Source organism: Epargyreus clarus, unplaced genomic scaffold, assembly GCF_041222505.1.
Source record: "Epargyreus clarus isolate Ecla_fem2 unplaced genomic scaffold, WU_Ecla_fem_2.2 ptg000024l, whole genome shotgun sequence".
Lineage (NCBI taxonomy): Eukaryota > Metazoa > Arthropoda > Insecta > Lepidoptera > Hesperiidae > Epargyreus > Epargyreus clarus.
This window is the reverse complement of record NW_027332231.1, coordinates 9,628,957-9,656,027: the sequence shown is the minus strand read 5'-3', so window position 1 is coordinate 9,656,027 and position 27,071 is coordinate 9,628,957. Positions and strand designations below refer to the sequence as shown.

The 27,071-nt window shown below is 36.2% G+C and overlaps 2 protein-coding genes across 5 annotated transcripts; one reads left to right on the top strand and one right to left on the bottom strand.

The window, feature by feature from the left end:
- The first annotated feature begins 199 nt into the window (after positions 1-199).
- Sgf29 (SAGA-associated factor 29) lies at positions 200-5,768 on the top strand. 3 transcript variants are annotated; one of them, XM_073086511.1, is made up of 7 exons: positions 200-545; positions 710-816; positions 1,166-1,312; positions 1,597-1,719; positions 2,246-2,470; positions 3,148-3,405; positions 4,373-5,768. In XM_073086511.1, exons 2-7 carry the CDS (start codon positions 778-780, stop codon positions 4,463-4,465), a joined length of 885 nt encoding a protein of 294 aa, XP_072942612.1. In that variant the 5' UTR covers positions 200-545; positions 710-777; the 3' UTR covers positions 4,466-5,768. The 3 variants fall into 3 exon arrangements, with proteins under 3 accessions (XP_072942612.1, XP_072942608.1, XP_072942609.1); XM_073086507.1 differs by having other exon boundaries at positions 1,594-1,719; XM_073086508.1 differs by having other exon boundaries at positions 222-255; positions 1,594-1,719.
- A 476-nt stretch (positions 5,769-6,244) lies between these two features.
- On the bottom strand, positions 6,245-26,192 carry LOC140752618 (retinoblastoma-like protein 1). Of its 2 annotated transcripts, none has more exons than XM_073086990.1 (19): positions 25,867-26,192; positions 25,562-25,698; positions 25,130-25,330; positions 23,951-24,141; positions 23,388-23,548; positions 22,877-23,012; positions 22,547-22,632; positions 21,360-21,526; positions 20,554-20,764; positions 19,893-20,102; positions 19,277-19,409; positions 18,880-18,993; positions 18,225-18,361; positions 17,579-17,758; positions 10,556-10,682; positions 10,373-10,470; positions 9,408-9,581; positions 8,839-9,006; positions 6,245-7,670 (listed from the first exon to the last, which is right to left on the bottom strand). In XM_073086990.1, the coding sequence occupies exons 1-18, from the start codon at positions 26,002-26,004 to the stop codon at positions 8,845-8,847; spliced, it is 2,763 nt and encodes a 920-aa protein (XP_072943091.1). In that variant the 5' UTR covers positions 26,005-26,192; the 3' UTR covers positions 6,245-7,670; positions 8,839-8,844. The 2 variants fall into 2 exon arrangements, with proteins under 2 accessions (XP_072943091.1, XP_072943092.1); XM_073086991.1 differs by having other exon boundaries at positions 18,895-18,993.
- Between the last annotated feature and the right edge of the window lie 879 nt (positions 26,193-27,071).

Here is a 27,071-nt window from a genome sequence, read left to right as displayed (position 1 = left end):
TTTTGAAATGAAAACAGGTGTATAATATTTTCAATAGGCAACTTCGAATGATAAAATATATATGTAAATATATTAATAATTAGTGGTTTTGAAAAATGATTATTTAATTAACATATTATAAATTTATTTTAAGTTATATTTTCCGATTACATTTAATATGAAATGTTGTTGTTTGTTTTCACTGCACAAGCTGTCAATAGTGTCAAATGACAAATGTTAATGTTCAAAGCTGTCATCGACGAATTATGTGCAAAGGTTTTTTGATATTTTCTGTCAAGTATTATGCGAAAATAGTAATATAAACAGAGTTTTTTTGTGGTTTTAGTGTTCTACACGAGATTCTTAATTCATGCTCTAATAATAATAAGTGAGCTCAACAACAACATACAATTTTGAGTAAAATAATTAACTTGTAAAAACTAGGGTTTCTTTCTGAATTTTGTGTTTATTTTGTATCTATCGGGGTTATTAAGTTATTTAACTATTGTCTTGTAACTTATTATGTGATGTTAGATTATAAAACAGTATTTCAAGCATCGGTACTTGTAAGTATTTTATTAGGAAAACATTTGCTTGAATAGAAACAACTTATACTTCGAAGATATTTATTACAACAAATTTATTACGTATTATTGTGAATTACTTATAGCTGCTGCTTATCTTGATCTATATAAAATAAAGGAAACACTTTTAATATATATTTGCATAGGTATTTGTGGGGATAAGCTGGTTCCACATTGTTTACTTGAGTCTGAAGCTGGCTGAGACATCGGAGTGATGCCACTAACAGCTGATGTTGCCGCACAACAAGTGCAGGTAAGAATGACTTCATATTATCAAGCTAATATGTTTTTACGAAGTGAGCATGCAGTCTGCCAACATACATGGACAAAATTAATCCAAGAATGGAATCCTATATTATAGAGATATGTCCCTCTTTAAACTAAAAGATTGGCCTTACATAAATGTTCTCCTTACCTTATTCACTAGAACACAGTATTTAATACTGCTTATACAAGACAGACATAAGTTGTGGCTGGAATTAAACCACAAGTGGTGGTGATACCTTCCTGTTAGGTCCAGAATGTCAAACCATGTTGAACTTTCAACTTTTCTATAGACAGTAACTAGAAGAGAACTGATATATGTGTACAAATAATTCCAGGAACGTCTCAGGTCCTTACATCGTCTGATATATGATATAGAAGGAGAGAGGGGTCACAATGAACAATGCATTGATGCCATTCTAAGGGCAGAGAAAGCAGCAGAATCCTCTCCGTCTACAGAGGACTCATCTAGTTCTTCACAACAGGTATATTAATATCAATTTTTATTAACTATGTTATGTTAACATCATAATAATGCATTCTAGTCACATACCCCTACACTAGGATTTTTTTCTGCATAGCGGGTGCCATGGCAACATATAAAGACAAATATACAAAACTAAGATGAAATCCTTAGTGTGAAATAATTATTAATTATGGAAAAACTTGTCATTAATGAGTATAATGCAATTTTTACGTAAGCAGGGGTGTCAGAGCTGTAGCTGGTGGAACTATAATCAGCATCTAATTTAACTGTTTACTTTAGCAGCAGCAGTTAAAGAATTTATACAAAGCTGGTCTGACAGCGGCAGAACAGGAAGAGAGAGTGCTAAGAGCGGCTCTTTCGCGGATATATGAAATTCGCACCATAAAGAATGAAAGACGAATTCAGGTAAAATACTGTAATATTGAAATGTTCCTTATAAATAAATACCTAAATTATGTCAATATTTCTGTTTCCTTTTTATGTTGAAGAAGTGAATATTTCTCTCAATTTAGGAATTGGGAGTTATATGAAAACTCTTCTAATTTTTGTAATAAACTGCAACTTTAAAACTGCGGAATCAGTATTGGAAGTGTGCATAGTATTCTCAAATGTGTGTAAAATGTAAACTTGCCATTTGCTGATGTAGACTTTATTAATATACTGATAAAGAAGAGGAAGACTGGCTATCTTATGTGAAATAGTCACTTTCGCTTGAGGACATTGTAACACAGGAGAAGTCTAGTCTAGTCTAGGGAAGTTCTAATGCATAGTTCATTTTGAACTAGATATCTCTGGTATAGTACCAGTATCCAGTATCCAGTAGCCTGTATCGCTAATTCATCATAATATGGTTACTCTTGGGTGTTGGCGGTCTTTCAGAAAGTGGTTTATGTGGCCCTACTTTGAAATAAATATTTTGACGTTGACGTAGGCGCGTCACGCGGGCAACAAGGAGACGATCGGTTGCGGCGCGCTGATGAAGATGCTACTGAGCGCTGCGCAGACGCTGCCGCTGCACGTGGGCCGCGTGGGCGAGCGCGCGCCGCCGCTGTGCGGGGCGGTGCCGGCCGACGCGGGGCACGTGGCGCGCGCCGGGGACGCCGTCGCCGCGCTCGTGCGGGTGTCCGAGAAGGAGGAGAACTGGATCTTGGCTGAGGTTAGTAACAATTACTTATTGTGAGTGGTAGAACCAGAGTGCTTTGACCAGGGAGGTGTTACCGCAACACCTATTTCTAGTATAGAATATGTATAGTATAGTCTAGTAGCAGTTTTTGCATTTCAGTAGAAAGGTGGATCCTACTAGCTTAATTATATTTCTCGCCAAACTACTGGTCCGCTCTGAAGTTGTCGCGAGCAGGTTTAGTTATGCAATTTTCTATGGCAGCTCATTTCTATATTCAGAGCGGACTAACAGTTTGGCGCGGACTATACCAGTGTGGTTCGGTCGACGAAGTATTACCACCATACTTATTTCTAGTGTGAAACACTGCATGCATTTCAGTAAAAGGGTGGATGCCAGCTTACTTACATATGCCAAAGATCTATTTTAGATACAAATCTGTGTATATGGCGAATACATTTATTTACACAGTATGCTGCTATGATAAGGATTGCAATACTTTACTGTCTACAACATGGTGGTATACAAGCATAAAGTGTTTAAAAGAGATTTCCACTTAAATAATTTTAAAAATACAATACATAGTTCAGGAATCATTTGGGACTAAGTAATAAATACTAAATTTTATGTAAATTGTACAAAGCTATATAAAATGGATCACATTGTAAATGCCCGCATAGAGTCAAATAAAATAAATTATTTTCATAATCCAGGTAGTGAGCTGGCTGCCAGCCCAAGGCAAGTACGAGGTTGACGACATCGACGAGGAGCAAAAGAACCGGCACGTACTAAGCAAGCGACGGGTAGTACCGTTACCGCTCATGCGCGCCGATCCGCGAATCGATGAGGCCTCGCTGTTCCCTAAGGGCGCTGTTGTTATGGCGCTCTATCCCCAGACTACCTGCTTCTACCGCGCAGTGGTCAATCGTTTGCCGGGTTCTGCGGCTGAACCTTATGAAGTGCTGTTTGAGGTGAGACTATTACCCCAGAGTACCATCGTGCTGACTTAATAAAAGATAATGATAAGACATGAAAAAGAAAAAATGTGATCCTTCCAACAAAGTCATTGTCTTACCAACGAAGGTCTAGGTATGCTCATTATTCTAAGTGGTTTTTTTTTTTCGAAAATTTATTAATAGACATTTCAACTATTTGAAAGTAATTTCTTGGGTAATTTCAGGTAATTGAAAATTTAGTTGATATGGGACATTGATGAAGGTCTCATTTATTCTGCTACTTATATTTGTAGAAATAATAATTATACTTTACAAACTACGCTTACAACGTACGCTAAAATCGCACAAGGAAAATCGTTAATCCTGATTCCTGACGATCCTGAGGAGGAGACTGGAATAAAATTATTAAAGTCATATATTGTCATCCGTTCTTATAATTGTTTAAAAAAAATAATTAATCGTACCATTCAAAGCGGGTTAAAAGCGATTTCAAAGATTCCGTTACATACATACATACATACATACATACATACAACCCAAGCTAATAAAAGCGTGGTAAATTAGTTCTGCAGATAATTCTTTCTACATTTGCATTAGGGACACCTATGTAGTGACTATGTAGTAAAAGCAGTGATAGCCTAGTGTTTAAGAAACTCGGCCTCTCGATCGAGGGGTCCGAGGTTCAAATCCCAGGCACGCACCTCTGATTTTTCAAAGTTATGTGCGTATTAGAAATTAATTATCACTTGCTAAACGGTGAAGGAAAACATCGTGAGGAAACCTGCATACCTGAGATTTATAAAAAAAAAAATCTCAAAGGTATGTGAAGTCTACCAATACGCACTTGGCCAGCGCGGTGGACTATGGCCTAATCCTTCTCATTATGAGAAGAGACCCGTGCCCAGCAGTGGGACAGTAATGGGTTGTTGATGATGATGATGATGATGTAGTGACTGTATTCGTAACGGTTGTGCGTGTGCAGGACTCATCGTACGCGGACGGGTACTCGCCGCCGGAGCGCGTGGCGCAGCGCTACGTGATCGCGATCAAGGAGGGCAAGGGCCGCGCCACCTGACCCCCCGCCCCGCCGCGCCCCACCCGGCGCACCGACGCCGCGCACTAGCGGCATCCACGTGCTAATGTATATAGGCTTTGCGAGTGGCCTAATAATGCTAACACTGCCATTTTTATTAAGTATATGAAAATAATATGTTAGTATAAAATTTGTCCCAGGGCGTCGTCAGGTGGTCATCCAGGGGAGAACATTTGGTGTATAGAAGGGTAATTTTTGGATGTCCTGAGGATACACCTCACTTTGACTCCAAATGGCAGAAATCCAAAGTGTGAGATGATTTTTGAATCTCTAAGCAGCTGTGCTGTCTCTGAGCAACACCCTTAATATAATTAGATAGATTTGCTTTATTCTAATTATGTTACGGTTTGTAAGTCGTCACGCTGCCGCGTCGTCTTTTGCCACCTTAGAATACTTAACTCGTTCTAATTTTAGCGTAGTAGATTCATAAGCTTTCTAAGGTATAAGCAATATCATTATAATAATGTATTTTTTAAAAGTTGAATTTAATGAAAAATAATAATTAGAGAATTTGTTACATTAGTAAGTATACAATATATAATAAAATGACGCTGTTCTTTGTCGTATGAAGCTTTTAAGATCCTTATTTCAAATTAACTACCACTACTCGATGTGCTCCTCCTCGAGCACATCGAGTAGTGGTAGCATATTTTGAGATGAGACCCGTGCCCGGTAATGGGTTGATAACGACGACGAATGTGTGCCCTAATTAGGCAATATTACTATTATATAAACATAATTCTAGTGTGTTTACTATGAATCTTTTTAACGAAATAAAATTTACTATTTCTGCCACATTCTCTTACCTTGAAATTCTATTACTTGTAAGTTACTTTTAAGTACTTTAAAATTTGTATTCAATAGCTTTTACTTCTCAAAATATAATATAATTATGTAAGCCTTAACATATAAGATTATAAGAAATTATTTAATGTGTTAGTTTAGTCAGTTAATTATATGTACTGATCACTCTGTCTTAATTTGATATAACATTTAAAGAAAGACTTCTTTGTGTTATATTACAATAGTTTATCTCCGGCAAAATTGGTATGTAACAAAAGACAGTATCGTATTTTAGGCAGAATGTGATTCATGATCGGGAGCCTTGTATATTCGAATAAGTGTATCATTATCACCGTAGTGATTGTGTTTGAAACGAGGTGGCTCCTAAATGCTTGCAAGCCCGTCGTTACACTCGTGTGTAGTAAGTTTTAATTAACATTCTGTTTTAAAGCAGATTACAGGAGTATATTGTAAAATTTAAATAAATATAAGGTATAGTGAATTGTATTTTCTTTTACATAATTTCTACCCATTTTACAGCCGACAGGACAAGTATTGAAGGTGGTAGAACCCTTCATGGTTCGACTCCGGCGGCGACACTGCCACACCTATTTCTGCCTAATAACAGCAATGTTAAGCTTACGTAGTAACTATTTAATAATCTGTGTTTAGGCGCTGCTGTGTTTCGTTTTGAAGGGTGTGATAAGGGAGACATACTTTTCCGAGGCGTTCCAGCTTAGTCCTCAGGGATAGCGGCGCATCTGTGACCGACCTCAGGTAGGAATATCTAATCGTATCAGGGGTTGATTACCGATGTCCATGGACGGCATATAGCCACTTACCATCAGGTGGACGGCATGCTCGTCTGCTACTCCAATATTATAAAAAAGAGACGTGATATCTGCGTTACAAGAAAAATACCGTAGAAAGTGCGTCTGACGGTTCTTTGTAAGAACATTGAAGTAAAACACTTAACACTTTTGATAGTGAAATATTTTTATTATCGTTAAGAGTAAAATCTACATAGAATACATGATAAAACGGTTATGTCCGAAATATACAATCATTTAATTTTGATTCGAAGTTAAAACAAAATTGATTTCTACAACTTTTTTGATCACTTACTAGCTAAAAGGAGTAATTATAATATTAATGGAAGCAAATAAAACGGACTGATTACAGGACACAGTCAACATAATATGCGAGGAAGATTCCTCTAGGTAACAAATCATGCGAATATTTACACTTTCCGATTTTAATCAGTAACACCGTAGGATAAAATAAAAGCTTGGGCCCGGTTTACAATGGAAAATATTCTTGATCCTAACGCTAATCATAAAATCGATACGATTTGTTTGTTTATACTTGGACGATTATTATAGTGAATTGAAGTAATTTTGCAATGTAAACCAGGCCTTATAGTTTTATGTAATCATCGATATACCACTAATGACGTCTTTATTAGTAGTATATTGATGTATGTAATATACAATCTGCAACTAATACTACATTCACACGTGCGCATATACATTTTATAGGTATATATTACCTAGATACTTGATAGGCAGAGATTAGAGTTTGCTACCAAACCATTGTCAATTGACCAGTACGTTTTTCAATAAGTCACGATATCGACACAGCCATAACAAATCCGTATAAGAACTTAAACCTTACAATAGCAATGAGCAACTTTAGAATATATGGCATATCAATACTATAAACATCCTTCATAAATAAGAAATGAGATCAATATACATTAGCAGCAGTAAAACGTATTGTTGCTGTTCAAAGAAATAATTATCAAATTAAAACAAAAATATAGGCCCGTAATGATGTCTAGGAACAGTGATAAAATGGTATGATTATAGACATTTGATGGAATTTCTAATAGAGGATAACTTTACATATAAAGTAATAATCTCTATTAAAAATTCCATTTATAAAAAATACGAAAGGCATAACTTTCGTTAAGTATGACAAGGCTTTGGAATTTGAGTATTTATCTAAAAAAAAAAAAAAAAAAAATTTGACAATTTTATGAAATTATTATCTTACTTTGAACAGCAATTATCCCATTTAACTGACATGTTACATCTCTTAAGCTCTCACATATTACATTGGGTTCGAGAATGTAAAAGCTGCAATAAATTGTGATAAACCCTTGATTCAGCACCAATTCCTTACTTGTACTTGGAACCAGCCAAAGATCCTTGTGACAACTAAATATTAGTTTTAATTGATTAGAGCTACATTTCGTTCGTCAAATATTTTGAAAATAATAACACGATGAAAAACTTAGAGAGCTAAGAGCGAATTTTTGGTACTAAATAAAATAAATATGACTTCAATAGAAAATTCATTGACTCAATTGTTCCACGTAGATATGGTGCTGAGATGATGGAATCTGTAATGCAAAAAAGACATACATTAAAAGATTGCTGAATATACAAAATATCTTTTCCAAATTAAATGTTTGTCCAGGCAATGTTTTTTTACATACTGTTGGTATAAGCGTGTTAAGGCTTACACGTACTCGACATGCCTACATATCTCTTGCTTCTTTCTAAGTTGCTTTTGTAATAACAAATGTGATTCTCAACTACGGTGGCCTATTTTCAAAGATGTGGTAAGGCAAAGACGTTAACTTATTGTGTCTAACTTCACGCCGGCCAGCCGCGCGCTGCACCGCGTCCCCTGCGCGGTGCGGTGTGTGCTGAGTACCCACCGTGCGCTACACGGCCTGGCGGTCGGTCATGAGGCCGTGCAGCTTGCGCGCCACGCCCGCGCCGGCCAGCCGCGCGCGCTGCACACGTCCCCTGCCGGTGCGGTGTGTGCTGAGTACCCACCGTGCGCTACACGGCCTGGCGGTCGGTCATGAGGCCGTGCAGCTTGCGCGCCACGCCCGCGCCGGCCAGCCGCGCGCGCTGCACACGTCCCCTGCCGGTGCGGTGTGTGCTGAGTACCCACCGTGCGCTACACGGCCTGGCGGTCGGTCATGAGGCCGTGCAGCTTGCGCGCCACGCCCGCGCCGGCCAGCCGCGCGCGCTGCACACGTCCCCTGCCGGTGCGGTGTGTGCTGAGTACCCACCGTGCGCTACACGGCCTGGCGGTCGGTCATGAGGCCGTGCAGCTTGCGCGCCACGCCCGCGCCGGCCAGCCGCGCGCGCTGCACACGTCCCCTGCCGGTGCGGTGTGTGCTGAGTACCCACCGTGCGCTACACGGCCTGGCGGTCGGTCATGAGGCCGTGCAGCTTGCGCGCCACGCCCGCGCCGGCCAGCCGCGCGCGCTGCACACGTCCCCTGCCGGTGCGGTGTGTGCTGAGTACCCACCGTGCGCTACACGGCCTGGCGGTCGGTCATGAGGCCGTGCAGCTTGCGCGCCACGCCCGCGCCGGCCAGCCGCGCGCGCTGCACACGTCCCCTGCCGGTGCGGTGTGTGCTGAGTACCCACCGTGCGCTACACGGCCTGGCGGTCGGTCATGAGGCCGTGCAGCTTGCGCGCCACGCCCGCGCCGGCCAGCCGCGCGCGCTGCACACGTCCCCTGCCGGTGCGGTGTGTGCTGAGTACCCACCGTGCGCTACACGGCCTGGCGGTCGGTCATGAGGCCGTGCAGCTTGCGCGCCACGCCCGCGCCGGCCAGCCGCGCGCGCTTCACCACGTCGCCCTCCGCTCCGCCGCGCTTGCCGCCTGCTGCGCCGCCAACTTCACACGACACCATCGTGTTGATTGCATGCAGGTCCTAAGACATAATTATAAGTATGTATTTCTTTTCAATTTTTTATCAAATTACTACAGACTAGAATTTATAACGTAGACACAATTTAAGAGTGTAAAATGAATTATATAAATTGTTGTAAATGAATATGGTTGATATAATTTTAAAATAGGATACTTTAGTAGTGGCGGACTAAGGTCGTCGGAAGCCCGGGATATTGAAGTCCCCCATTCTAAAAAGTTAATTTGTTTGTACAAAATTACAAATGTCTCAAAGATTTACACTTCACCGACAAATATTGCGATGAGTCCGGTCTATTTTTTTTAGATAACAGCCATCGTGTCTGGTGGCCCGGCTGCCCCTTCCCTTAGTCCACTAGAGTACTTTAGGAACTGTTTTGTGGAAGGTTGTTAGCCGTGAGGTACCTTAGCGGGGCTGCGACTGAACCGGTAGGTGAGGTGGTGCTGCGGCGGCGCGGCGGCGGCGTGCGGCGCGGGCAGCGGCTTGACGTACAGCTGGTGGCGCTCCGACACGCGCTGGCCGGCCGGCGAGCGCGCCGCCGCGCCGCGCCCCGCCGGCAGCGGCGACAGCCCGCACTCCTGCACACACACGCACGCTCAAACTTACTACTTCTGACGCCTCATTTATATCTATTAGTATTGAATGTGTCGTGTTAAAACAAAATCATATTTACGATGCAATATTTTGACAGGTACGCGTTTGTGGCGTATGTCTGTATAGTCCGCGCCAAACTGCTAGTCCGCTCTGAAGTTGGTGCGAGCAAGTGTAGTAATACAATTTGCTATGGCGATGCAATTCATTTCTATTTTCAGAGCGGACTAGCAGTTTAACGCAGACTATACATGTATATGAACCTAATACTTGCATCTCACGCCAAATTATTGACTATTATAAATTTACCACACTTCAGAAGTAATTGAATTATAATAAATGGAACAACATTGTTTTTTGATTAAAGCTCTAACTATAGAATTCTCCAGTGAACTGAACGCAGGAAGAGACTTGATTATATCTAAGAATAAATTATTATGGAATCGACCCTGCACATTGTTCTTTGAAAAATGGAATTATAAAACTGTACAATTTGGAATAACTTATGTTTTTCATAATTTTATTAGAGGCACAGATTTATATATTTCGTAACAGAGAGTTCAGGAGCTTTATTCCTTTATCTGTGGGCGGTGCTGTAGCGGTTGAGCGCGCTTTTTTGAGTTTGACATTTAGTCGATTGATATATTTTAGTAGAAACCCAACGAAAAAATAATAAAAACATTATTTGAATTACTAACTGGTAGTATTAAGTTATCTAATTATTCAGTAACTATTTTTTCATATATTTTAATTTTAATATATAATAAGGTATACTTACATCTTTGTGTCTACCAGTAAACCTTAATGCAAAATTCTGCATACATTGCACATAAACTTTATTATAGAAATTGATTAAATCTCCTCTTTCTGGAGAACCTGTAACAAATAAGTCAATATTACAATATAAAAAATATTAATTTAGGTTTATTGTAATATTACAACTACATAATATAAATCGTACCTTCTCCATCACTTTGTTTGATCAAAACCGATCTATATACATGATTATCTGCTAGAGGGCGCTGTCTGTAATATCGCATGATGTCTGCAAACGTCCTTTCTACTGGATTGCTTGCACTATTTGATACCTGAAAATCAAAATACACTTTCGATAAGTGAGTATTTAATTCGATACGAACCTATTAGCAGTCATTGACGGCACACATTTATTATTTTCATATATATATATATATATATATATAAAATCGCATGATGACTGCAAACGTCCTTTCTACTGGATTGCTTGCACTAGTAATATAGTTTCGGAATTGGCCCTGAAGGCCCGTTTAAAAAATTCACCCTGTATATATATATATATATATATTCTGTCCACAATAAGCAACAAGTAAATCCATTTCCCAACATTGCTTACTTGAACGACACGAAAATATTAAAACATGATTTTGAAAACCTACATCAATCCATATAGGTTATATAATATACATAATACCATAAAGCCCACAGATAATATAACCAAAATTCAAAAGTCGCACTCACTTTACTTATAATTTACACCGCACACGTACACGACGTACGTATCCGCACACGACGGATATCTGATCGAGGTGTGGGTCGCAAATGAACTGCTACTGATCTTTCTTTTAACGTAATGTTTAGATAATTGCAACCATCGTGATTACGTGCAAATTTCTTATCGAACATTGAATACGTAATACGTAAACGCTACGCACGTAAAAGATAAATTTATATATATATATATATGTATATATATTTAATTATTTTGAACTACTTCATTGAATTACTTCATTGAACTGATGGCTTGTATATGTTAATAAGTTATTTCATTCGAATAAAAGCAACTAACTCTAATAAACATTTATGGACAATAAATAGTTTCAAAAACAATAATATGTTGATATCAATGGGATCGAAATTATAAGACAGAAAGATAAAATCAACGTTCATTTATTCAATTACTTGATGATTGATTCTACCACAGTTTCGCAAAGGTGCCCTTCTATAGAGGAGAAGAAAACTGCGAAAGAAACTCCTCAGCACATCTTTTCAAAATGCATAAGATATTAGCAACATTATTCGTATTTTCTAAATATAGAAACATATCAATAAACATTTCCTAGTACTACAATAATTGTTATAATATTAAACTAATATTAAATATATTAATATGTACTTAACTGTGGTCCTGTAGAAATCTTTTAACTCAACTCTGGGTCGGTAACCAGCATCACTTCAGCAAGAATCCACCCGAACCAATCGGCTCAACCCCTTTTATAGCGGCCTCAAATGGCCGCCATTGGTTATATCCAATTAAACTTACAATAAAGTAAAACTTTTCTTTTGCTAAGAAAAATATTAACAATCACAATATAAAATAAAAACATAAATTATTACACACTATTAATATTTAAATAAGCTTATTTATAAAATAAAGAATATAAAAATCTACCATATAAAAATAAATTTAAAACATTATAATAATAGTTTTCGAAAAATGAAATTCATAATATAAAATAAAAACATAAATTATGACACAATATTAATATTAAAATAAGCTTATTTACCAAATAAAAGAGTATAAAAAAGATCTGCCATACAAAACAAATTTAAAACATTGTGATTTAGTTTCCAGAAAAACGTAATAATGTAACTTCTAAAAATAATAATATAAAATCAAAACTTAAATTTAAACATTATTCATTACATTATTCATTATAAAAAATGTGGTTAAATAACTAATCAAAAATAAAAATAAAATATTATCTTAGTTTTCAATCAAATACACATAAATAATGAATGATATGAATCAAATATAAATCTAACACGGACCATGACCATTTACATTTGTTATTTATATTATATTTATTTTATCATATTTCCTCAAAACATCTGTTCTGCTTTACCCATTCACCCGGCCACACTCGTAATTTTTCTTTAGCAACTATAATATTTCTTAAGGGATTGCTGAACCTTCCATAAAGCGTTCGGCCATTCTGAGGTATTATTTACTGTTGCAGATAGCGTATTTAGAACGGTTCCTACATAACGCTCAACTTGACCGTTACCGCGAGGAGTTCCGGTAGATATCATATGGTGGTTACTTTGCATTTCTCTCAACAAGGACTGTACTTGGTTAGATGCGAAGTTTGTTCCTCTGTCCGTAATTACCAGAGAAGGAGTTCCAAATAATGTGATGGTCTCACGTAAGGCAAACAATAATTCATGACCACTTAAGCTTTTGAGTGGTTTCAGGATACAAAACTTTGTAAAGCCATCAATTACTAATAGTACATATTTATAACCTTTTTCGGATTGTTTAAAAGGTCCAGAACAGTCAAGGTGTAACGTATGAAATGGAATCGATTTTTCTATGGGATGAAGTAAACCTTGTTTAGGTCCAGAATGAGTCTTTTGTGCAATACAAATCAGACAATGAGATATATATTTTTTTGTGAAATTTGAAACACCGGGGAACCAAAAATGTTCCTTAATTTTGTTAAGAGTTTGTCATAACCCACATGGCAATTATTATCATGATAGAGCCGCAGTAAACTTAATCTATATCCCTTCGGAACAAAAAATTTTGATAACGATACAGAGTCAACTTTATAACAAAGCAAATCATGGATGATTTCGTACCGTTTAACGTCAACATCACCCGTTTGTACCCGATTCATTAAAGTTTTGAGTTTCATCGTCATTCAGTTGGGCCGTTTTTAACCACGATGGTGCATGATTATGCAAGTCCTCATCGATAAAGTTTAAATCTGGTTGTTTCTTCGTTATCGGATTACGACTAAGGTAGTCAACATGTTGAACGAAAGCTCCTTTTTTAACACGCTTTTATTAGCTTCAGACGTATGTATGTTAGTATGTAACGGAATCTTTCAACGTGATTTTAACCCCCTTCAAAACGTTGGATTAACCCGAAATTTGGCATACTTATTAAGGACCGATGACAATTCAATATTTTAAACATTAATAGTTTTATACCATTGTCCTTATCAACATCCTCTGGATTAACGATTTTCGAGGCGAGATTTTTCAAACACCTTCAGCAAAGTTCATCGCAACTTTAGATTGCAAATAATAATTATTGCTATTTAGTTTCAATAGGCGTAACTTTTATATCGTGATTTTTAGTTTAGAAAATAATAATGTTATTTCCCTATAACTCAAATGTTCTGAAACATATCTATAATGCCCTCTTGTAGAATGATTTTTAGGATTCCGTACTCAAAGGTTAAAACGAAACCCTCTGCGGTCTGTTCGTCTGTCGTTGGGCTTTGTCTCTTAAATCGTAATAGATAGACACTTGATTTTTTTACAAACGATGAATAATGGTGGTCGCTATAACGAGAAATACTAAAAATTAATAAATAATTATAGTTCAAAAAACTAAAAAACACGCTTTTATGATAAAATCAACTAAAAAGTAGAAAATAATTTTCAATCTAAGAATCAATTAAGGAACAGTAAATAGTATAATTGTGGAAAAAGTGTGGGGTGCTCCATTTATCAGGTTCGAAAAGCACCCCACATTTGAAATGGTATTAGCAAATCATCTATGTACACTAATAAGAACTTGAGATGTTTGACAGCGTTATTAATGGCCTTTTGAAAGACTGATGGTCCATTGCATATGCCAAATGGCATTTTAATAAATTCATAATGATTATCTGGTGTAACAAATGCAGTAAATTTAATTGATTCAGCAGCTACAGGAATTTGGTGGAATCCACTCTTCATGTCAATTGATATGAAATATTTTGAATTACCTAACTTATCAAGTTGGTCTTGGATTAAGGGCAGGGGATATCTTTCTTTTTCAATAATTTTATTGAGTGCCCTGAAATCCACGCACATACGATCAGTGCCATCTTTTTTTTTACAAGTAAGACAGGACTAGCATATGGGGAGTTGCTTTCGCGAATTATATTTTTTTGAATTAAATCTTCACAAATTTCATTTACTTTTTCCCTCTCAATTGGTGATCATCTATAGGGTCTGTAGTGTATCAATTCGTCGCGTTTTAGTCGTAATTGCATTTCACCAGTTTTAACAGTTCCAATATTATTTTCAGACGGTAACACCTCAGGGTATTTATCAAATATTAATTTAATTTTAGCTTGAAGTGATTCACTTAAATGATTTACCGATTCAGTTAGTTGTTCGAGATTATCTTTACTAGACGATTCAATCTGAAAATTTACTTCATTTGTTACCCGACATGAATTACGAATTACTCTACAACCATTAGAGTCCATTTCAACTAATATATCAGGATATTGGATTATATTGCGTCCTATCAAACAATCATAATGAAAATCTGTGTCTCTAGCAACGTTAAATTCTATTTCTACACAAGCACCATCGAACATTACAGGAACACTTATTCGACCAAAAATATGTAATTTGCCGTTTCCTATTCCTTCAAGCGTGATGGAACAGGGTTCCAATCTACATGGCAATCGTTTAACTATAGAATATTTAATGATACTACACGTGGCGCCAGTGTCAATTAGAGCACCCAAAGTTAAGTCCCCGATAGTAATCGTTGTTAGTTTCAGTTTGTTTGTCGTACTCAAACAATTTACGTTATTCTCATTATCTTTTGGGTTTATATTTTTTAATAAGCTGCGACTATTATAACGCTGTCTAAAGAAGCAAATATTTTCACTGTGTCCAAATTTCTTACAGAACGTGCATTGCACAGTTTGAGGCGATGAATTTACTGTAGAGTATCTAGGGTCCGGAAAGTTATTTTCACGACTTCTTTTAAAAAGCATTGTATACAAGTGTGCCCAAGTTTATTACAAGTGTAACAACGTTTTTCTAACAAATTATCTAATTTTTGACGTTTATGAGTTACGCTTAAAGTACCTGAAGTAGACGGTTCATTTTTTTCGGATTTGTCGAACTTACTGCCAGAATCCAATGGTCGTTTTTTTGAAGTCTTGATATATGTTGTAAATAGCGAAATTAATTTTGCAGTTGTATCAACACGACTATTGTGAGCAGCCATTTTAACAGTGGCGTCATGTATACCCCCGCAAATCAATTCCACCAATTGTTCTTCAGTAAAAGCTACTTTTATTAATTTAAATAGTCTTAACTTTTCCCTTGCATACTCGCAGTATGAATCCGATTTTTCAGATGTAAGTAAAACAGCTTTTGATATTTTTTCTGATAAATTACGTTTTTCAGGATACAAGTCCATTATGGTTGCCCTGAACCTCTCCCATGACCTCCCCTCTTCGGGATCCCATGTTTCGTACCAAATTAAAGCTGAGCCCTTTAAGGCCTTACCTGCTTTGGCTATAGTTGTGACGTCACTCCATCCCATATCCTTTGCAATGGAGTAAATGGTTCGACACCAGCTCTCTGCACCATTTTCATTCGTTTCGGGGTCAAAAGGTGGTAGGCTTACGTCGTCACCACGGCGTCGGTCAGGCAACGCTTCTTGGATTGACTTGAGAAGAACTTCCACTACCGCTGGATCCATCATGAAATCTCCAAAACAAAATTTCTGAAAATAAATTACAAAACTAATTAGTTATGGGTTCACGTCTGATAAAAGATAAATTTATATATATATGTATATATATTTAATTATTTTGAACTACTTCATTGAACTGATGGCTTGTATATGTTAATAAGTTATTTCATTCGAATAAACTAACTCTAATAAACATTTATTGACAATAAATAGTTTCAAAAACAATAATATGTTGATATCAATGGGGTCGAAATTATAAGACAGAAAGATAAAATCAACGTTCATTTATTCAATTACTTGATGATTGATTCTACCACAGTTTCGCAAAGGTGCCCTTGTATAGAGGAGAAGAAAACTGCGAAAGAAACTCCTCAGCACATCTTTTCAAAATGCATAAGATATTAGCAACATTAATCGTATTTTCTAAATATAGAAACATATCAATAAACATTTCCTAGTACTACAATAATTGTTATAATATTAAACTAATATTAAATATATTAATATGTACTTAACTGTGGTCCTGTAGATATCTTTGAACTCAACTCTGGGTCGGTAACCAGCATCACTTCAGCAAGAATCCACCCGAACCAATCGGCTCAACCCCTTTTATAGCGGCCTCAAATGGCCGCCATTGGTTATATCCAATTAAACTTACAATAAAGTAAAACTTTTCTTTTGCTAAGAAAAATATTAACAATCACAATATAAAATAAAAACTTACATTATGACACACTATTAATATTTAAATAAGCTTATTTATGAAATAAAGAATATAAAAATCTACCATATAGAAATAAATTTAAAACATTATAATAATAGTTTTCGAAAAATGAAATTCATAATATAAAATAAAAACATAAATTATGACACAATATTAATATTAAAATAAGCTTATTTACCAAATAAAGAGTATAAAAAAGATCTGCCATACAAAACAAATTTAAAACATTGTGATTATAGTTTCCGGAAAAACGTAATAATGTAACTCCTAAAAATAATAATATAAAATCAAAACTTAAATTTAAACATTATTCATTACACTATTCATAGTACCGTTATTATTGGCAGTAAAATTTTGCATAACCAAACAACGGAACCAACATAAATATATACTTATAAATGTAGCTTCACCTATAATTACTTCCATTACCTTCAATATTCATATTTCATCAAGTTTTTACCCAATAAATCTAACACACGAATGTAGTCGCACATAATTTTGATTTGCATTAAAAATCCTATGTCGCGCTGAGGGGATGAGCATCGTGGCGTGTAACGATTACACAGTAAATTAAATACTCCTATACGCGCCTATACGTCTTTGCTCAGCAAGTAAGTATTTTAATACTTAATTACAATGACAATATAATCTGAAAAACTAATCAAGGTATCGTCCGAAAGTTCTTACATAACCCAACGTATCTTTCAGTATTTTAGTGACCATACCTGAAAGTTTATTTCCTAAATAACCTAAGGTATCTTTCAGTATTTTAGCGAGCATACCTTGCATATAACGTAGACGGCGCACATGAGTATCTGGTCGAGGTGTCGGTCGCGCATGAGTTGCGTTTGGTGCACGACGGAGTGCTCGAGGCAGGTCCAGATCTTGCGCTTCAGCTCGTCGTCCGCGAGCCGCAGCCGCGTGCACAGATCGTTCATGCGCACCACCGCTAAACTGTAGAACTGGAATAGATTGCTTTGTTTCATCTGGTGACGTCATAAATGGCGTAAGTGTATTCAGGATAGGTTGTGGTTCAACTTTGGAGGCACAATCGCCACATTTATTGCTGTCTAATAACAGCAAGGCAGCTGTGATCGCCCCTGAGGTACGACTTAGTCTCATCCGTCGTAGTCTTATATGGGATTGATTACATTACCCTTAGTATGAGTTTTTAAACTCGTACTAAGGATACAGATGTCCAAGTGCAGCCGCAGTCACTTATCACAAATTGGATTGCGTGTTACTTAGTTACTTCTATATTTAAAAAGTACCTTGTTCAAAATGGCAATTATACAAAATAAAGGCAGACCGAGATGAGAGAAATAGAGGAGGAAACGCAATTGAAGAAAGATACATCACTCTAGGACTCTCCAAGAAAAACCAAAAACAGAATGAAATCAAAAATTTCGCTATAGCTAAAATGCTTACCTTTCTAAAGAAGAGTATTAACGAATTATTCGCCTTTTTTGGCGTTGTGTTTGGCGTCGTCTCTCCATTGGACGGGGGTTGTGATGGCTGAGGTGTAGTACCTGGTTCTGTTTTCACTACTGTATTATTTGTTTGTACTGAAAAATAAAGTTGTCATTTAGACGTACATAAATTAGAGAAATATACTAACAACAAGAACATGAATGCTAAATATATCTAAGTTGCTTGTACAAATAACAAAAAAATCTGAAACAATTCTACAAAAAAAAAAACAAAAAATGTGATTTACAAGCTTTTCAGCCAGTGTTAAGCCTTTTGCAAGATTAAAAAAATCTCAGCACTTCCAACTACACTTTGCAAAAAATATAAATAATCCATTTTTGGTCTGTTCTTCTTCTGGTCTCTTCTCAGAATGGCAAGTCTTTAAGACCACACTATCTGAGTGCAGGTTGCAATACATAACATACATTGCAAATAAAGAAGGCTATATTGAAAAGTTGCTACATAAAACATATCACTACTGCATAAAGCCAAGACTCATTGCTTCGAAACTTTTACTCATTTTGTACTTACAACCCCATTCTCAAAACGTTATCCTTTCAGATTTTTTCACTCACTCCTCCTCACTCCTCACAGAAACAATAAAAACTGTTACCTAATAAGGACTGACCGGGTTTCACATTATCCTTGAATAATTGCTTCTTGGCCTGATCCGCCATAGGCGTCAAAAACCGGTCGATTGCTGCTAACACAGGTGACTGTAATCCACCTGAACAGGAAAATTGAAGATTTGAGTTCATATATTACATCTTATATAGTTTTACTAGAAATATAAATGAATTTATATCGTAAGTAATGCAATACTTATTACTGGCATAAAACTGTACTAGTGTTTCAGTAAAAGGTACAGCACAGTAATAATCTCGTGCCAAATTTTAATACCACTTTTACTGCTTTATTGCTGTAAGCTAAAGTAAGTAAAATATACAAATAATCAGATTACACAAACTTCTAACCTCATCTGTTGACAACAAATAGTCCAATGCACTTACTATTATTTCGCCGGCTCATCGGCGAGTCTTGCACGTACACTTCTGTGGAAGCAGGCACCGGGAACCTGCTGAGCTGGTCCCACAGCGGACTGTCTGATGTCCACACCAATGACTCCAATACTTGCTCTTCAACCTTGATAAAATATTGGTATAATGGACCATAAGTAACATTTGATTTAAAGGTCCATTAAGTACTCATGCATTAATCAGTAATCTCAATATGGACTTTATAAATATTATATATACTATAATATTTTATATATGTATTATAAATATTTTCTTAATATATAACTCCTAATTAAATAATAATAAACATTTAGGATCTGATTGGAATGAAAGAAAAGGATTACTTTCGATAATTAAATCAAATAGTGGTCCAAAGATATGGTTAATCTATATGTTTATAAACATGAGACTAGTGACGAATAAATAAAATTTTAACGCTTTTTAACAGACTTCGAAAAGAAGGAGGTTCTATGTTCGGTTGTATGTATTATAACAACTATTTAAATTCATTGATGAATTGGCCATTGATATTGAAAATGTACATCGGCGATTTCAATCTTTTACATGTCTTCTTCTTCTGATTTACTTCTATACAATTAAACCTACTTACAGCATTCAAATGTTTAATGACGTCTCGGCTGAGTTTGTCGACAACCGCCTGTACAACCAGCTCGATGATCTTGTAGAAGTGGAAGGCGCTGAGGTCGTATATCTGCAGCACGCGCGGGAAGCGCATGGAGTGCAGCCCGTACGCGTGCAGCACCACCTCCGTGCAGCACGCGAACACTGTCAGCTGGTACGTTTCTTGGGACAGCAGCACCTGGAAGTAGAGAAATATTCTTTATAATATGATGATTTGGACGGTCACAATGTTACTTGTAAAATTGATATATTTATTGGTGTAAATTCTTTACAATTAGATACTCATAGATTATAATGTATGTATTTAAGGTATTTTAAACATTATGTTTAAAATACCTAAAGTACATAAAGACAATTACATAGTAACATAAAATATTTAGAAATTCGTTATTTAATGTATAAAATCCTGATTTTGCAAAAACAATGAAACATAATCAGTGTATTATAATATTATAAATTATATATATAAATGCACATGCATACAAATATAATTTATAGTGAAAATTTTTTCAAAGTTTCAAAGATACGATTCTGTACTGTTATGTAGTAGGCACACGTCACCATTTTTAATGATCTAAAAAAACAGTGCATATTTCATTACAAAGTTAACATTCACAGTCATTTCGTACCTGTAATGAAACCTGTGGCTTTTTCCTATGCTCCTCTTTGATGATGTGCTCGAAGACCTTAAAGTATAAACATGACACCATGTTGCACCGCGAGTTGATCATCTCATTGCTACAGTTGCACTCCTTTAGGCTTTTAGCAAATAACTCCTTCCAGTGGTTGGATGGCCTTATCACGTTTGTTATTATCATTTCTTCTGATACACCGCAATCTCTGTAATTCAAGTTTAAATGGCTAAGCTATGGCTGAAAAGTAGATGTTCCATTTATTTCTCATTAGTGGATGTTACAGTAAGATGTTAGATAGTCCCTAAATTTTGTGAGACATTTATATGAGATAGATGGTATTTAGAAAACGTGTCAAAATCTTATTTTTATTAAACCCAAAAGTAGATTTTTAGTTTGATGCGTATGTTTTAGGCATTTAATTTATTTTCGGCAGCCATACGTCAGAGGGCTTTAAAGTGGTGTGTTTGTGCGGAAAAAGGAATGTGATTATAGTTCGCGCCAAACTTCAAGTCCGCTCTAAAGTTAATGCGCGCAGGTGTCAGTCAGAGAGCCAATGTGGTCGAACACAATTACAGGCATTTACTCCGTAGCAACGTAAGGGCACACTAACGCAGCTATGTACCGAGTACAAATACAGGTTTGTGTATGTACCCATGGGGCGAGAGCGGGTAGCCGACCGGTGCCAGGGAGTCCCGCGTTGTCTTCGTCACGCTAATATCTACAATTGCTATTGCGACGCGACTCGTTTCTATATTCAGAGCGGACTAGAAGTTTGTCGCGGAGTGTACGCTCGTACGTACGCGAAGAGCCTGAGCAGCGCGGAGGAGGGCAGCGGCTTGGCCTGGCGCAGGAAGGCGGCGAGGCGCGCGATGTTGTTGGTGGCCTCCGACACCGGCGTCAGCTCCTCCGCGCGCCGCGCCAGGTAGCGCCGCCCCGTCAGCGGCGTGTCGGGGCACGCGCGACCGCCCTGAGCAATACACAACGTTATAATGTAGACACAAGTCGAACGGGCCAACTAGACGAACGGGTGCAGCCTATCTCCCCGAGTACCGCCTCATGCCCCGATCACATCCTAGTACTGTTCGCAACTAAACTCTCACTCTCACAATTCACAAATAATTTCTGGATTATATTTTTTGGTTAATGTTGTTATTGTTATCAGTGTAAATAGTTGTTTATTTGTTATTTAGTACGTTATTTGTCAAGATTTGACTGAGCTGTGTGCTAAGACAGCATAAAATGGGGATAAATAAAACTATTCATAGCAGTGAGCAAACAATGATATTGCGAGTTTTACGTTTACATTTTTTTGTATTCATTAGTTTTCGTAACAGTATTAAAGTATAAAATATTAGACAGAAATTTATTAAAGTTTACATTTCGTTAATTATAAATCAACATCTCGCAACATGTCATTATTTTTTTGCCAGCGGTACACACATAGCTTATGATTGACGTCACGTTTGACATTTGTCTAGTTGGCTTGGTCGAGTAGTAGAAGTAACAAACGACCAGGCAGTCCATCTGACCGCAAGTAACAACTGCAGCTTTTGTATCAGAATATTATCTGAATCAGTATAGCCTACAATAATGGCAAACACTGCCACATCTCTACAAAAAGTTGTTATTATGCAGTAAAATGCAAAACTGAGACAGGTTGAGAAACAAGTTGAGCACAGGCCTGAGGTACAATACAGGTCTGTGAGATGAGTGTTTCACAGACCACTAAAAAATGTTTTTTATATCAAGGAAGAGGCAGATCTATGAAAATGTCATAATAAAATATCCATTTATTGTATATAAGCCTTGAAAACCTCCTGTCCTGCCATGAATATCCTAAGTCTAAAGAGTTATATTTAAGAGATGGGTAAGGGTCAATAAAAGTTAATAGAAATATGAAAGATAAACATTTGCTCTTTGCAGCACGCATTAAAAATAGTGGGGGACAGAGCCTACAGAACTTACAATACTTAATATTGTTACTTACGGGTCCAAAATTAGCAATAACTTGTGATATTTCCTCTCCTGACACCGGCTTACTTCTAGCCCCAATCTGTTCATTGGCATGCTCTCCTATAAAAAATATTACGCATTACAATAATTTGCTCTCCAATACTACCAGTATTCTAATTTACTAAAATACTTCACCTTCATTTTCACTTAAATACGACAAAATAATATCCAAACAATATAATGTAGTCATTATTGACAAAAGAAACTAATTAAAAAAGGCAAAAATGTCATCAAAATGTCTTAATGACTTTGTTGACAATTTTACTTTTTCAAATTTATTATTAGTTATCAACTTTAAACTTACCTAAAAATATTCTCTCGTCGAATTCGCCAACACTTAAAACATATGTTTCATATAAATTATTCAATGATTTAACATTTAAATCGAAATTCCCAATTTCTAGCAGGCCCGTCAATTGATCACTGTTTCCTTTTAAAATCTGAAATACAACAAAGAAATCCAATAGATAAAAGTTTTGAATTAAAAATAATAGCGAACATCAGCAAATTTTACTATAATTTATTTGAATTATAAAGAATTAAACAAGATATATGCAATATATCTAAAGATTTTTGCAGTGAAAACATGAGAATTAACTCAAATTCATTTGTAAAATCAAATTTTATTTTAAAAAATTAAGTAGAAATATTTTTTATTATGAAAACGACTTATCAATAGTTAAGTATATGTATAGACTATATTGATTTTCTTGTATAACAAAATTTGATCATGCTAATCAGATAATCCGACCGATAACAGGTAAACCATATTTGTTTTTAATCTCTTTCACTCTTTTAGTCTGAATGTGAGTTACCCCTTTGTCAAAGAATGATTTGATGACTGGTCGCCAACTGTACTCCTTCATTGTAGCAGCTTCAACAGCCAAACCTTCCTTGATTTCACATAAAACTGATATTATACACGGAGCCTTGCTTGGTAACTCAAAATCATCTTTAAGCCAATCTGTGGGTAAACCTGAAATCATTGTAAACTTTAAGAAATACTCTTACGAGGATGGTATTACTGTTACTATATGTCAGAGACTTAGTCATTTACCAAATATTTTAACATCTTTTTTTCTCTACCAAAGATTGTTTGGTAGAATTGGTATAGTAATAAGACCACCTGTTTATATTATTATTAATGTATAGATTTTTTTATTGTAATTTTTGGGCTACCTTGAATACAATAATATTTTTATTTCATGATACACATATAGGACAATCAGACTACAGTGTAATCTGATTTCTACCAGTAGAATTTCGGTAATACATAAGATAAGTTAATGTAATTGTGACAATAAAACAGTAATATATCTGCAGACAATAATTTCTATATAGAACATATATAAATAATGAATACAAGAATATACCATACCTTTAAATGAAGGATTAATTAAATCAATCCGCCTGCTCATGAAAGCATTAGCAAACACAAAATCTAAGCAGGACAGCAGGATATGGTACATGTCCACAAGATCATCTGCTGAGTTGTGGAATTCTCCCTTGACACACACATACAGACACCATGTGAAGTCAAATAGGGCATTTGTTGTGCATGGTTGTAATCTGAAAACAATTACGACACATCATGGAGTAGTGATATAAACTAGTTAAAATTATTATAAATATGTTAAACTACATCATTCAAAGTTATAACACTGTATTGTGATAACTATATTTGTATATCTAAATAATCCATACATTTAAGGTGATACATCTAAATACATGGTTTATGGGATGTATAAAACACAGTCTTAAATGTACATGAGTACATGACTAAAGTGTTGATTGTCAGTTTCAGTTCCACTAATTGGTTGAAAGCTATTCAATGAATATACATATTTGATATTTTTGTACAACAACAATTATCCAAAAGTATCAGAAATTTATGTTACAATATAATGTACCTAATAGTAAAATACAGGGTAATATTATTAATTTTCCTGTTCGAAATCACAGTTTATTTAGTAATTGGCACATATAAATAAGAGGAAATTCAATCAGAATTAAATATGCAGTTGTACATCAAACCATGTTATTAAGTATTGTTATACATATATATATATATATATAAACTGCGCCCGTATACGGAAGCAGAAACACAGTGGACGCAGCATTATATGATAAGTAGGCAATAGAAGGACACAGAAATGTTTGTAGGATGTGTACATACATATATATATAACAATACTGCACAGACTTAGTGATAACATTATTGATAAACAAAAATGCATTTTTGCACAAAGGATTTTATCTACATAAAGATTATCAATGACTATGATCGATTCAATAAAAGATGTGGATTTATCAAGGTTAGATATGAATATAAACAACAACTGATGAAAGGTGCCTGATATCAGATATTGGGACTATTTATTTCGGACTATTTTTAATTTAGAGAGTAAGTGTTAGTTCTAGTAGCAGTAGATGCAAATAGACTGCAGCAACATTTGAACATCAGATGGACTGCCAACTGCTAACTAACTTACTAACTAAAGAATATTATACATAGAAAAGTCTAAACAACCAATACAATGATAAGAGTAATACTTACTTGTGCTTCTTGCTTTTGGTATTTTTCAATGGTTCATTAGTGAGCCCTGAAAATATTTCTTGGAAGATTGGCTGGAACTTCCTGAACAACACAGTGGACACTGCAAACTTGTGCTCCAGCCTTGTGATTCTGTCCTTAAAGTCACTGGGCATCAGTGCCATGTCCATCCAGTTCTTGATTTTTTTGAAAAATTGGATAAGACTGCAAAAGCATTTTTGTTTTTAAGAACATATTGTCAGATTATAATTAAATTTAAATTCAATTAAAATTTGCAGATTTGTAGTTTATCTATTGAAAGTATGTAGATTCTGTGATTATTTGGTAGAATAAAAAAAAACAACAATGTAGATAGTGAACTCAATAATATTTTAGAGATAATGATTGTTTGTGATTTTTGGAAAGTTGTCGAAAATTAATAATGGAATATTTTACCTAATGTTACAAAGCCTGAGTAGTCGAGTGAGGCTGACACAGTTTCCCTCCACTGCCTTCCCCGATTGCACAGTGGGTGTGATGGACGTACGACACGCCACATATAGCGCACAAGCCATCCAATGGAGCGTATCTCCCTAAAATATTATAAATCCCAACATTATTACAGAAGTCCCTCCAATATCAAATGAAAAACAGCCACGAATATTTTGTTATGATTACCTGACGCGTACGTTCCTAGTTTTAGAACAATGGATTCATTGATAAAACGTTATTAATAATCAACAATCTATGTATTCTCTTACCTCTAAAGTATAATTTTGCCTGATTTCTGCAAAAGATTCCCTGGATTTTTTCGCAGCGACTGGGTCTACATTTAACTTACAACATAGATTGTCCATAGCTGCAATCCAATTTTCTTCGCTTTCCTCCGGTTTCGACATTGTTGAGGTTCACTTACACTAGTTTAAAATAAATACTGATAGTCCTAGATTTACACAAAACGATTTATACACAAATGTTAGTCAGGATTGGGAACCTAAAACTTGTCCCGATTTCGCCTATTTTTGACAGCTTCTTGGCGGGAAGAATACATTACTCCCACACGCGCGCCCCTGTGACGTCGAGGCTGTCAGTTTATGTTTTTTTGACGTTATATACTAATCAAGTGCCTTAACGTCACACAGCCTACCATAGCCATAAGTTTATTATTATAATCGGAAATAAAAATAAGAAATTTATTTTACTAGATCCTCGTGAGTATAATAAGTATTTATTTATTTACCCTACACTTACATCAACAGCAAAGCTTATGTGATAGTACCTAGTCCTAAATGCCGCTTTATATAACATAATGTTGAAGCTTCCAGATAAGATAACATTATTATCTCCATATATCGCCTTCCCAGTTGGTAGTAATGTACATAAAAAACTAAGTAGGTGTATAATTAAAGTACTTGAACATAATCTAGATTAAAAATTAATAATAACAAAATTAAACTTATAAAATAAAAACTTCGTCCAAGATCCTTTCTTGTGGCATAGTGCCCACAACACTGGCAGAGTTACCTCGCTGAATAGCGAGGCTAATTTTTTGTGCGAAATAGCTGCCAGCCCTCGGTCACCCGATGCGAGGATAAGTCTGTGGGACATGTCTTTCACGAATTTTTTCATATCAGCCGACCACGGACCCAACGTCTCAGTTGCAAGCGTCGCAAATTCATAATCATTTATAATTGAAGAATATTTGCGGCGCTTGAGAAACTGAGCGCGGTCGGCTGCAGCCACAGCACTACTACGGGTGTCATGTATGTAAGTTAGGGCTAGCGTGTCCACACATGTAACGTCCCACACATGGCACGACCTTATTTCCACGGCACCAGAGTTGCGCCATCAGGTCTCTTGCCGTCGTCTCTGCACAAACCATTTGGCTCTAATGAGGCTGGTACAGAGACGGTGACAAGAGCCCTACGGATCAAATCATTTAAGGTGCCGTTTCTATATAAACGGC